The 14326-nt window shown below is 44.4% G+C and overlaps 1 protein-coding gene across 1 annotated transcript; it reads left to right on the plus strand.

Annotated features, from left to right (window-relative positions):
* The first annotated feature begins 3742 nt into the window (after window positions 1-3742).
* Window positions 3743-12090, plus strand: LOC119165150 (protein FAM177A1). Its single transcript, XM_037417334.2, has 2 exons — window positions 3743-3948; window positions 11668-12090. The coding sequence occupies exons 1-2, from the start codon at window positions 3808-3810 to the stop codon at window positions 11923-11925; spliced, it is 399 nt and encodes a 132-aa protein (XP_037273231.1). The 5' UTR covers window positions 3743-3807; the 3' UTR covers window positions 11926-12090.
* The last annotated feature ends 2236 nt before the right edge of the window (window positions 12091-14326 follow it).

Genomic DNA, 14326 nt, shown 5'->3' on the forward strand with positions numbered 1-14326 from the left:
CAACTAGTGCCTCAAGTTAGTTCTAAAAGTTTGAATATCAGTGCACATAATTTTTAATTAAATGCAATTTAGTTACTATAAGAATATTTTTATCGTCAAACTATGGAGTGCATTTGACTGTCAGGAGACATGAATATGCAGCTGATGATAGCTTGCATTCACTCATGAGGTTCACCTCTGTCTACCTTTTCATTAACCCATCGGCAAGTGTAGATGATCAGGCACACAGCCTTTTCTACTATGCACATATAGTTTGGCAATTGCCACTGATCGTTCTGTGGCTAACTTTCTTCATAATGCATTGTTACTAGTGTGAAACTTATATAGGTTTTATGGACAGTCTGACCTTTGAATGCCCATTAAGTGTGGCTACTTTATAAAATCGCTTCTGGCACACCTTTGAGAAATTCTGCTAAAACACCATAGGAATAGTACAAGAACATTTCTGGGCCCCTATTGACTTCATCGTTGCTAGAGTTTTCAACCATTAATTATTAATCTTTATAGTACTATGACATGCTCGTACAAGGATTGCAATTCAACACCAAACATCTTGACTTGTTTTCATGGCAGCCAGTTGGCAACGTTGCCGCTACTTTTGGAACGCATGAAGTGTACATTATTATATTTCACGGCTCAGCATTTGCTTAAAGGGCCCCTCCAGTACTTCTTAAGCACCCATCTTTTACGTGTTTTACGCAGAGCGATGGCTGGGGATAGCTTTAGCATATGTCAAAGCGTCGATATCAAATAAATTAGTATTTTAATCACTCATTGAAGTCACTACATTGCTGACCGCATCAGCACAGTGGCGCTCGCCAGAACTATTGCGGGCGGAAATGATGGAGCATGGAGGCAAGCCCATGATTGAATATATTTAACATTAGAAGGGATTGTGGCATGCCACAAGAACTGAAATTAGTAATGTGCTTCATTTTTGTTTTCCTCACTTTTTCATGGAACCCCAAACAGATGCGACCACAACAACAACAAAAAAAGATCTCTACAACTACTGAGCAGAACAAAGCCGCTTGCTACCATTTCGCCTCCGTATTTCTTGGTTGCGCGGGTCAGATAAGGCTTCTCTCTCTCTCCTCCCTCTTCTTGCTTCTGTGCATTTGCGAGCTGCCTCTTTCCACACGTGCGGTAGGCTCCTGATTGTTGTTGAAGGGGTACAAGCAATCCCTCTTGTAGTTGATCAGGCGGCTAATCGAACAACTCGCGTAGAATCAACAGTATAATTCGCTGCCTGGGTCTTTCTACAGGTTCCCATCTCAGAATAAGAGGAAGGGGTTGACACGGAGTGCTGTAAATAACTGCAGAGAATACCTTGCTTCAAAACAGTAGTGCCTTCTCACATTCTGACAAGCAAGTTGTCAGGTATGACATTTCTTACTATGGCAACGAGGTCTACAATATGTTGAAAAGGACAAGCAACAGTGGTATGCGAGCTTCCCCAACGTTTTGTTGGGTAGCCCTTTAACATCACCGGGCCAGTAACGAGTGAAATGTGGTAAGGTAACCCCATGAAAATCAAGTTGAGGGTAAGCACTATTTTCGTGTATTTTGAGTTTTCTTAATCGAATAACTTCAAGTGGTGTGCCGTTGTCGCTGCCGTTCTTGCTGCATTTAATCTGTCTAGTTTATGCAACCCATAGGTGAAAAATGGAGAGTTTAATAGTCTTGGAGGGGCCCTTTAACTTCATTCTCTGGCTTTTTAACAACTTTTAAACCTTTCTATTAACTTTCATGAAGGGAATTGCTAACTTTATTCCACTCTATACAGCACCATTTTTATTTTGCCTATAATTTTGGCTATCTTTCACTATATATAAAACCCTAGAGAAAAAAAAAAGATTTACAGTGTTACTATATTTACTTTACGCACGTGTGCTGTTAGGTTATTGGTGACTGTTTTGGTGGTCATGGTGTTACTGAAAACAGCAACTATACTCCATTTCATACATCAGGTGCAACGCTGTAGAAGAAGTTTGGTCACCAATATATGCCACTACGCGCATCTCGCGTTTTGCTTTCATAATAAACGCTCTTGCAAGATGAGCACAAACGTGCACGCACTGCGTATCAAAAGGCAACTAATAAAACATCAATAAATGAGAACAAAGAGACTGTAAGTGATCCAGAACAACGTATAGACAGCCATATAACAGGGCATCTTTAGCTCTGACACAGAAGTAAGCCCAAAGAGGAAAGAAGTTCTTGTCTGGGATGAAAAATAATCGTACTATTTCTTAGTGTGAATGCATTAATTGCAATAAATCTCACCAGCCTTCACTATGTTGCACCTTATGTATGAAATGGAGTATAGAATGTAATGCCACCCCTGCTTGCCTTTATGAACGTGATCATTTTCTGCTGGAGTAATCAGTAATGCTAGAACACTTTAAAGCAAGCTGACAATGACAAAGAATGTGTTTCTTGTCATCTACATTGTCACTTCGAATAGCATGCAAACTGTATGATAGAATAGCTTCAACTGATGTGCTCGTACTAGTGTCCTTGGGCTATTCTCGAGAAGCTGCAATAAATGCCTGTGCACAAGTTTCTAACAGCCTTTGTAGCATTGCCAGTGTTCTATGCTCACTATCATATTAGATGAGCTACGCAAAGTTTCAGATGTATGGTCTTGATGGCACAGGATGCAAATGGATTATTCCATTGTTTCTATGAAGTGTGGTATTTCAACAGTTTTTTGTAAAGGTTAAATGCTTTGTTCTCTCCTCTCTAATGTTTCAGTGGTATTTGCAATAGTGGCTGGCAGCTGAGAGTGCTGGCAATATTGAAGACACCTTCTTGCTTGTGTGCTGTGCTGTTTTATTTACTTCTGCCATGTAACAGTGTTGTGTATGGCTACTAGCCTACATGGCCTATTTTGAAGCTTGTGAAATACTGTCCTTCCTCTTAGAAACTACCAACATGCAAGGAGCTTTTGCATCTTTCTTGAATCTTTCTACCATCCCAGCGCTCATGTTGGCATGTCCATACATGGGCACTTTTGATAGCTTTTCCTGTAGTTACATATAGTCATATTAACAAAAAAAGGCAGAAGTTCATAGGACAATAACAGCTTGTAAAGATAAGAAATTTGCGAACACGGAATGTTGCAGGGGCCGACATTTTGACAAGGAATTGCCTTCTTCAAGGCTTCAGCCCAAGTTGCAGCGTTGAAGAAGACGGGTCCGCTTGTTGAAGCGACTGCTCCAGTGACAACCTGTGTTTAAAAAATTTGAATATGCTAATCTTTAGTTATTTACATAATTTCAAGAATTTTGTTCTGCTTTTGGAGCTTATCTTAATCGCCATTCTTAATCTTAAGGGGAAGTCGCATTTAAGCAGAGCTTCAGCGGATTTCAGTGCAACCATTGTCTTTCAAAGTCATTGTTGATTGTTCATTGGGTGAAAGCCCAGTCAAACTACGGGGAAATGAGGAAAGTCAGAGGTGGGGGAGGGGCGGGGGGGGGGGGTCAATAAATTGTCAACTTGGTCAGTTGCCCCGCAATAGTGTAAATTAGAATGTAGAGTGGCGCAGTCAGTTTCTTCCTGCATATTGTGACAATCTCATTGGAGGACGCGCGCTCAACAGCATTCTTATTGCCCAGAAAAATGTATGTGTTATTATCACACAAGAAAATGAACGCCAGTAAGCTCTTGTTTTTTTTTTTTTATACAAAGCTTATATAATAATTTTCTTTGCATGACATGCTTAGTATTCGCATCGTCAGAATCATCAGCATAAAATTTAAGTCAAGCTGAAGCCAATTCAAGCCCAAGCCGATTAGGGCAAACATGGCCGACCGTGCCGAGTCCGCGAAACTACAACAAGGCTGCGCGCCACGTAAGGTGCTACACTTCAGCGACGGCGTGCTCCAGGAGAACAGCTCAGAAGAGGATGAGCCACCCGTAACTGCGACGACTGTGGTGGACCCGGTAAGATTGTCGGCACTGCCTACTTCAGAAACATTCGTGAATGATTGCCAGCTGACCTATGCCAGGCATGTTGGAAACAATTCGGATGCATCCCCTGCTAGGCGCCTGTTTGCAACGGTGGTGCCTTGAACTCTATTTGCGTCAAACGTGCGCCAGAAGCTAGTCTCTTTGCTTGCCGCTTCGCGCAACTCGGCGACAGCACAGTTTGAATGCACGAGAGCAGGACGGACGAGGCATTGCTCGCGAATTCATCTCGCCGCCGTCCTTTTTTTTCTTGTGTCGGCATATTTGTGCACCAGATATGGAGCGAAGGCAGATAAGAGGGCTTAAAAGAGACTCCGTGTCATTGTCGCGAAACATCGTGAGCAGTTCACACGTGTCCGATACAGGCGGAAATGTTGTAGGCCCGTGTGCTCAGATTTGGGTGCATGCTAAAGAACCCCAGGCGGTCGAAATTTCTGGAGTCCTCCACTACGGCGTCTCATAGTCATATGGTGGTTTTGGGACGTTAAACCTCACATATCAATCAATCAATCAATCAGTTCACACGTGCATAGGCATATTGCAGTCAGGTTTTTAATGTGACTGCAGCGCCAGAACGCAAAGCCTAGTGTATAAAAAATTTAAAATAACGAGATATGGATGGTCAAAATGAAACGTGATGCGCGCGTCTTTTTCCCCGCATGGGTGGACGGATTGCAGCTGTGCTACGCGGGGAATGCGTGCGCGCGTTTTTTTTTTTTTTTTTTTTTGCGTGCCCCTAACGGCCAGTGTCGGCGAACTTATGAAGGGCCCCCCGCAGGGGCGCCTGCGCAAGTAGGCGTTTGGTGTGTAGCGACACCACGGACCCGAGCTAACGGGGGAGTTTCTACTCCCTCCCACGCCTAGCCGTGCGTGGCTTTGCCGTGTCCGGGGAAAAGGGGATCCTGGGGGTTGAGCCGACGCTGGGTGATTGGACCTTTAAGGCCTCCCGACAGAGGCAACACACCCCTTTGGCCCCGGCTTCACGTAGACGGCACCCCTGGGCTGACCCACCCAGGGGAAATTGGCAGTCGCCTTTTCCTATCCCTCTCTCCCTGCATCTTCGTCTTTATCTCTTACTATTTATCTGTCCTGTCTTCTACTCTCTTCCGTTTACTTCCAAACTTCCTGGCGGCTAGGGGTTAACCCTGTGCAAATAGCCTACCTTGGTCTAGGCGCATTGCGTTATAGTGGCGTTGTACGGCTGGCGTCTGCAGTTTTCAGCATCTGTAAACTTGTAGCGTCCCCTCGTTGGGCTCCGTGGTGGGTGGCTGCCAACGCTGCTGAACAAAAATAAAGGCATGCATGGAGCATTCCCCTTACTGTCTGATCGTACCGGCTTAAAGCGGGTACGCACCGATGATATAAACTTTTTTAACCAGCCCAAAGAAACATATCCTCACTATCATGTTATCCACTGTGAAAAAACTGAAAAGCAAGCCAGAACCGTCTCTCCTTTCCTGGTTTCTAGATGTCTTACCAAAACTCTTGGCACAGGATACAAGGTAACCAAAATGGCCAGTGGAGACCTTCTCCTCGAAATTCGTGACAAAGAACAATTTGAAAAGCTAGACCGTCTTTCAAATTTCGGTGGCATACCAATAACCATAACACCACATAGATCAATGAACACAACTCGCGGAGTGGTATCTGACATGGACTTACTTGACTTGACTGAGACTGAACTTTTGGAGGGGTGAAAGAGCCAAAATGTCACTAATGTACAGAGAATCATCATTAGAAGAGATAATAAGGAAACACCGACGAAACACTTAATACTCACATTTGCATCCAGTAAACTACCGGAATCTATTCAAACAGGGTACACAAAGACATCTATCAGGCCGTACATACCAAACCCTCGTCGTTGCTTCCAATGCCAGAGGTATGGCCATGGCTCTAAAACCTGTCGTGGTCGCCAGACTTGTGCACAATGTGGAGTTCTAGGCCACGTGTCTGAGAACTGCAAACAACCGTCACACTGTGTAAACTGCGAAGGAAACCATGCCGCATATTCACGCTCCTGCACATACTGGAAAAAAGAAATAATTATGTTGAAGGTGAAGGAGAACATTACATTTAAGGAAGCACGGCGAAGAGTCGCTCCATTCTATGGACCTACATACGCTGATGCGGCGCGTCAGGGGGCATCGCCGCACCAGCCCTCGCCACTCCTTCGGCCCGCGCATACCGAGCCGGTGGTTGTGGCACCTGCCCCCAAGGCGGCTGTAGCCCAAGTTACACCGCCTACTCCCAAACAGAGACCGGAGACTCCAGAGTCCTCCGGTCTCAAGGCCTCACCTCACCAGGCGAGGCCCGAAATTCGAATTAACAGCCCGCACGTGCGGGCATCCAGTGCCTCCGAGGAGGCAATGGATACGTCGGCACCCTTGGTGCCGAAAGAGCGGCGTGGCTCCCTGGAGCGCGTCAAAAAAACAAAAAAGCAGATAACAGGGCCTGGTGATGGCCCTGTTAAGTGAACTCAAACTCCCTGTCTAAACAGCCACTCGCTTTTCGTACACACAGCGCTATTTCACATTCACCATGAACACTCAAATTATACAATGGAACGTCAGGGGCCTTCTCAGAAACCTTGACGGCATCCAAGAACTCTTACATGAACACTCGCCAAAAGTGCTGTGTGTACAAGAAACACACCTTAATTTAAAACACACAAATTTTCTTCGTAAATACGTTATTTTCCGAAAAGACCGTGTTGATGCTATGACATCATCCGGAGGTGTTGCCATCATAGTGAATCAAGGAATAGCGTGCACACACTTAAAACTCCAAACATCCCTTGAGGCAGTGGCTGTTCGAGCGGTTCTTTTTGATAAACTGATCACAATCTGCACTATTTACATTCCTCCTAGCTATCAGCTGCAAAAACGCGATTTACACTCTCTAATTGAGGAACTTCCAGAGCCTTATGTTCTCCTTGGAGACTTTAATGCGCATAGCAGGCTATGGGGTAACTCTCGGTATGACGCGCGAGGTCGACTGATCGAACAGTTCCTTATCTCGTCGAGCGCGTCTCCTAAATCGAAAAGAACCAACCTATTATAACCTCGCTAATAACACCTACTCCTCCATAGACCTGAGCATAGTATCTCCATCTCTTGTGCCTCTACTCCAGTGGAAAGTCGTCAGTAATCTGTACGGAAGTGACCACTTCCCTGTAGTTTTGAGCACAACGACAGTAACTGAGTGTCCACCACGTGTTCCCAAGTGGCTCATAAACAGAGCCGACTGGGAACAGTTTTATACTGTCGCTTGTCTAGGTTGGAATGACATCTGTACTTTGAACATTGATGTTGCTGTAAACAACTTCACAGCGTTTTTGATTGATGCTGCAACAAAATGCATCCCACAAACAAATGGACACCCTGGAAAACGATGTGTGCCATGGTGGAGCTCTGAATGCCGAAGCGCGCGCAAACAGCAAAACAGAGCTTGGAGGCTGCTTCGGAACTCACCGACAGCCGAAAATCTTGAAACCTTCAAGAAAATAAAGTCTCAAGGCAGGAGAACGCGTCGGCAGGCCAGAAGAGAAAGCTGGCAGAAGTTTTTATCAGGGGTTAATTCATACACACAGGAGGCTAAAGTCTGGAACATGGTCGGTAGGATAGCAGGAAAACAAGTACACACACTTCCACCAGAAACACTCAGGGTGATACCTTGGAAGATCAGGCAAACTTTCTCGGTGCACACTTCGAACAGGTATCCAGCTCGTCCCACTATACTGACACTTTCCAAAAATACAGAACAAGAATAGAAAAGCAGAAAATCGAACACAAATCCACTAGATACGAGGCATATAACCAAGCTTTCAGTCTAGCTGAGCTCCGAACATCTCTAAACTCCTGCAGTACTTCTGCCCCAGGTTCTGACCGTGCGATGTATGAAATGTTAAAAAACCTACCAAACGAAACCCCGAAAAACCTTACTTTGTTTGTACAATGCTATTTGGTCTTCTGGCACTATTCCTACTTCCTGGAAAGAGGCTATTCTTATTCCCATTTTGAAAGAGGGCAAGGACCCTTCTTTACCCTCGAGTTATAGGCCTATAGCACTTACAAGCTGCTTGTGCAAAGTCTTGGAAAAAATGATAAACTGCCGACTTGTACATTTTCTTGAAACAAATAATTTGCTCGACCCATTTCAGTGTGGGTTTCGAGAAAGTAGATCCACCACAGACCACCTTGTTCGTATCGAGGCACAGATCAGAGACGCCTTCGTCCATAAACAATATTTTCTCTCTGTGTTCCTCGATATCGAAAAGGCTTATGATACAACATGGCGTTTCGGAATCCTAAGAGACCTGTCCCACCTTGGTGTGCGCGGAAGAATGTTTCATATAATCGAAAGTTACCTGTCAAACCGGACATTCCGTGTACGTGTGGGCAGTGTGCTCTCCCAAACATTTGTCCAGGAAACAGGCGTGCCACAAGGTGGTGTGCTTAGTTGCACACTTTTTATTAATAAAATGAATTCTTTGCACTTGTCCATTCCGGCAATATGTTCTATTGTACAAATGTCGACGACGTTCAGCTTGGCTTCAAGTCATGCAACTTGGCCATGTGTAAGCGGCAGGTTCAGCTGGGTTTAAATAAGGTCTCCAAATGGGCAGATGAAAACGGATTTCGACTTAACCCACAAAAAAGCACGTGTGTCTTGTTCTCTCGAAAGAGAGGCATGCACTCGGAACCTGACATTCGACTGAACGGGCAACGTCTGTCCGTCAAAGCCGAGCATAAATTCTTAGGCTTAATCTTGGACAACAAGTTGACCTTCGTACCCCACATAAAGTATTTAAAAACAAAATGTTTAAAAGCCATGAATGTTATAAAAGTGTTGTCACGTACTACGTGGGGTAGTGACAGGAAACGCCTCATGAACCTGTATAGAAGCCTTATTCGCACCCGCTTAGATTATGGGGCCATTGTTTATCAGTCTGCGACTCAAAGTGCTTTGAAGATGCTGGATCCCGTGCACCATTCGGGCATCTGCCTTTCTACGGCACCAGCCCCGTAGAAAGCCTTTACGTTGAGTCAAATGAGTGGTCGCTTCATCTGCAAAGAACCTACATGTCCTTTGTATATTTCCTTAAGGTGAAAGCAGACAAGAGGCACCCCTCATACTCTACTATTAATGACTTGTCGAGCTCCATTCTTTTTCAAAACAGGCCTTCAATGAGGCAGCCCTTCTCAGTTCGCCTGAAGGGTCTAGCTGAGGACACTGGAGTGTCACGCGAACACAGTTTAATGGCTCCTGTAGCATACCCGCCACCTTGGCAGTGGCAGACTATAGATTGCGATGTGTCTTTCCTAGAAGTTACTAAACATGCGCCTATTGCCCATATTCGAACATACTTCTTGGAACTTCAACACAAATACACACGTCCTGAGTTTTTTAGAGATGCCTCTAAGTCTAACTCCTCTGTGTTCTACGCTGCTGTTGGCCCTTCCTTTTCGGATGCTGGCCCTCTACATCCAGGCACAAGTATCTTCTCAGCGGAAGCTTACGCGATACTTGTGGCAGCTAAACACATCAAACAATCACAAATACAAAAAGCAGTAATTTATACAGACTCCCTCAGTGTGGTAACGGCTCTGCACAGTCTTAAAAAACAAAAAAAACCCTGTCCTCGTTTCACTTTACTCCATTTTATGCACACTCTACACACTCAACCGACATGTTGTTGTGTGCTGGGTGCCAGGGCACCGTGAGATTCAAGGCAACATGATGGCGGATCAGCTTGCTGCATCCGCCCACGAAAGCACCGCCATTACACCCACATCAATCCCGGCCCTTGATCTTAAGCCGTCTCTCAAACGAAAACTCAGGGACTACTGTCAGAGCAAGTGGGATACACACACAGAAAACAAACTACACGTTATCAAGCCACACCTTGGCCATTGGCCACCAGTATCAAAATCACGTCACACAGAGGTAACATTAACGAGGCTCAGGATAGGACACACATACACGACACACTCATATCTTTTCTCCGGTGGCAATTCACCATTGTGTGACAGATGTGGTGAAGCACTAACAGTTCTTCACATTTTAATTCAGTGCAAACAATTGGACTCTCTAAGAAAACAACACTTTCCTTCACCCTACCGACAACATATACCTTTACACCCTGCAATGTTCGTCGGTTGGGAACGGCTTTTTAGTCGCAAATCATTATTAGCGTTTTTAAAAGAAATTCATAGCTTTAATGTCATATAGCCGGGCATACCGTAGCACGACCTCTCCAGAGAGGTTTTCGCTGCGGTGGCTACACAATAAAGCACTTGCCTCACGGCCCTTGGACGCAAGGGTATGAACGAGTGAGGCACTTGTGCTAATGCCATACATGTCCACCATCGTTTTTATTATCATTAACTTTTGCCATCTATTCGCACCACACACACCTTTCGCGGCATGGTCATGATTTTATTAATTGTATGTTTTTACCCGCTTTACTGCGAGGAATTTTATGGCCCTTATACAGCCGCTAATCACAATCATTGTCCACATTCCTGTCTCATGAACTGGCGCTCTTTGGCCATCAAATGGCCCTTGCGCCAAAAAAAAAACACCATATATCATCATATATATATAACTTATGAAGGGCCGGTACGAGCAACGCAGCTACCTCTCGTCAGTGGACGGCACCTTGTAAAATGCAACAGCCGGATGACCTCTGTATAAGCATATCATCTGTCCCTCACCGAAAAGAAAATTGGTTATTTGGCTGTGGTTCAACAGCTTGATTGATTGCGCTGATGTGTACTGTTGCCTTTCTTATATATTGTGTATATATTTCTAGCGTTCTCACCAATAAAATTTTGTTGAAGTCGGCGCTTGTGTTGTCTTCTCATCTATCCATGTTCAGTCAGCACTGTGCAAACATGTTCATGCTAAATCACCAACTGGCCCAAGCTACCGTTCTTTCTTTTGTGCCATACTTGGAATCTGAGACACCTCCATAAATATATCGGTTTCACACGGTGCACTTGCTATTTCTTTAAGCCCGATCAGGAGTGGATTGCTCTGTCTTGGTTGGGTTATTTGTATGAGCTGCAAAAAGAGTGCGAAAAAACTTGCTGGATTGGACATGTCAGTGGTATTGATGGCCTTGTAACATCCATATAAGCTATCCTCAAGCAGGATTTTTTAAAAAATGCTGGAGTAGAAGCTTTCAAAAATGCAATAATGGGACAGGTGATGCCATAGTTTGTCACCTGGTTTGTCTTGAAGTCATGCTGTGTTCGAGTGGTGCCCCCCTTTGATATTAAGCAGTTTCACTCTGTTAATGTAAATGCTATGCTAACTATCATATAAGAAATCATTCCAGACTAAAGTAACACATCAAAATTACCATTGATCTCTATTGAAGGTTTGCCTAAACTTTGGGGATTCCTATGGAAACCTGTTGGACAAAGGCGCACGTTGAGCATTATCTGCCCTCAAAAATTGCTCATATTGAACAGGTAGTGTGTGCGAGGAAAAAACATTGCCTTTTCTTCACTACACACACCTACCAACATATTGTCTGTCCACAGGTAAAATGGCAGATTCTTAGCTTCACTTTCAAGGCACAACTTCTACTCCAGTCCTTTTTTTAAACGTCCTGGACTAGCCAAAATTTCAGTTGTACATTTGGAGTGCTAAAAGACCACAGTGGTGTGCGGCGGTGGCTTGCAGAGGACGCTGCCATGGGCACCGTTTCTGCTGCACTGGGCATTGCAGCTGGGAACGCAGGCATTGGCCGTATGTGACTACCTGGGAGAGCACCTGGCCAACTGGTTCGGCATTACGGCACCGAAGTACCGGTACGAGATCGAACACGGACAAGCGGACGACGACGACGAACTAAAGCAGGAGCCTGGCTGGCAGCGGCCTGCAGAGCTGGTGCAGGTCACGGCACAGCAGCCGGCCCAACAACAGGGTCCGCGCTACTGAGTGTAAACACTCTTGTTCACACTGAGCACGCCGCGACTATGGCACTCCAAGCCACCCGCACGCGAAAGCGCACCAACGCACACTTGATGGCGCACACCGCGGTTTGCACATTTCTTTTGGTGGCTTGTCAAGATGACGTGGTTGTTGCGCGTCCCGTTCTCAAAATGCCAAAGGATCAAACTGGGGTACGAGTTTAGGAGAAGATGGAAAGAAAACATCTTTTGAATACTTGTTGTCACTGGAACCAACATTTTGACAAGTCCGCTTGCCAAAACGTTGGCTTTAAAGACAACCCATATTCTAAGGGTATTTTTCATGCCATAAGGGATCGAAACGCATATATTATACGTCAACTGGAAGGCACAGAAAGTGTGTAGGTTGTATTTATTTATTTATATATAAGGCAAGCATGCACGCTTTGGTGGACCAAAAATGTTCGTCCCGTATGAATGTTTGTCTGGCATAATACGTATGTAAAGAGCAAGAAACCAGTTTACTTGTGGCTTGCTTGCTCATAGAATTCGTAGACTGTGCTTTTTGCAGTCAACTGAATTTGAGATTGTATTGAACTTGAATGCATGTACGTACTCATGCCTGGTCTGACTGGAATATTTTGAAGCTGTTTTCATGCTTGAAATAGTGTGTAGCTGGCTGCTGCAGTCAGTCATCTTTTCTGACTTTATAGGCTGTTAATGCTTGTAGCAATTCTTTAATTTGTGCTAGTTGATTGTGCATCCCTATGCAAAGATCTGGGTGCAAAGAAAACACTGTTGACACGGGGGCCAACTGACTCAATTGTGTGGTTCCTCTTCTTGTTCTGCAGCCAGTATAATGAGTTGGTAGTTGGCAGTTTTCCTGTCTAAAGTGATCAATATCTTCTCGCCCTCCTAGGTGTTAGCACAAGTATGTTATTGCCTTTTGCAAGTCAAAATGTCAGATAAGCTTTGGATTGCTTGAAAGGGTGAGGGTGTACATATTTCACAAGGGAGTTGACATGCTAAGTACTAGCTCTTTTTTTTTGCACTGTCATCATCCAAGTAGCTTGATTATATTGTTTGCTAACTAGAAGATGTTTCTAGCACATATGTCTGGAGTTTGTCCCAAACTGTGTGACGAATGTTATAATAACAGTTTGCTCTTCTGCACTTAATAGTTTGCCTTCTGCATGAATAGGAGGCATTAAATGACTGCACAGAGCGTACACTGTGCATACTGAGTTATTGGTCAGAAAATCAAATTCATGTCAGTATCCCTTCAAGTGTTCGATTGGCAACCATTGCCACTATTGGAGCATGCTTGGAGTGGACAATGAAAAACGATAAAGGTTCAAACTTTATCTAAAGTGCTGCCTTACGAAATTCTTCACGATCTGCCATCCATTTTGGAATAAGCATTTTTTTTGCACAGCACAACATGCTAAACTTCCCATTATCAGAGTGTACTTAATGAATTAACCCTCGTGTGAAGGAGACGAAGGTTGTGTCTGGTGTTTTGAGGCCACATAATATGCAAGTATTGCTGGCAAAAAAAAATAATAAATTTGTCAGGGTGGAGAGTTAGTATATGCCCCACAAACAGGACTAACCAGTAAAGGACAAAGCAAACACATGACACTGCAAGGGGTCATCCCACACTCTGGCTGCTGTTAGCCAGCTGAACTGAGCAAACTGGCATTCCAACCATTCCATGTAGAGTGAATAGGAGTCTTTTCTATTTGAGTGGGCATAGAAAAAACCTTCAAGCAGGCACTGTTGCAAGTATTACATTCTGTCGGAAGTTGCCATGTGCTATCAAAGAAGTGTTGTACGCAAAAAAATTTTTATCGCTTCAATGCCGTGGAAATCAAAATGTGCTGTTACTGTGCAGTTGAGAGCCGCTGTCAACAAAGACGCATCCTTGCTTCAGAGGATCTTGTTCTTTTTTTTTTTTGTAGATGTCCCATCATTTACATTTCTACAGGTTGCTGGAGCTGCTGACTGCAGTGGCTGAGCTGGTAGTGACATTTTGTGGCATTTTGTCCAATTACGGCACCTTTGAAAAAACATTCAGTTGTGCCGGTCTCCTCGTCATAACAATTAAAGAATAACAAATCTTCTCCGAGTTAATGGTTATCCGACTGATAATGCTTTACATTAATAGTTATCACTACGATATTAGCTCTCTCTGTCTGGTTAGGTCCTGCACCAACAGAGGTCACTACCAGTGTTGCCTATCAGATGTATATTTCCGGTAACTCATGAAAATGGGCACATACCTCCTCTGCATTCTACCATGTGCTGTAGTGAAGGTTGTCATGTTGGCATAGGTCGGCAACAAATCCAGAGCTCACTCAAACTCGCCTATGAATATATCTGCCATAGGGTTCACTCGGACTCGCACTCACCAGAGTTTTCCTCAAGGG

This window comes from Rhipicephalus microplus, chromosome 8 (genome assembly GCF_043290135.1).
Source record: "Rhipicephalus microplus isolate Deutch F79 chromosome 8, USDA_Rmic, whole genome shotgun sequence".
NCBI classification, from domain to species: domain Eukaryota; kingdom Metazoa; phylum Arthropoda; class Arachnida; order Ixodida; family Ixodidae; genus Rhipicephalus; species Rhipicephalus microplus.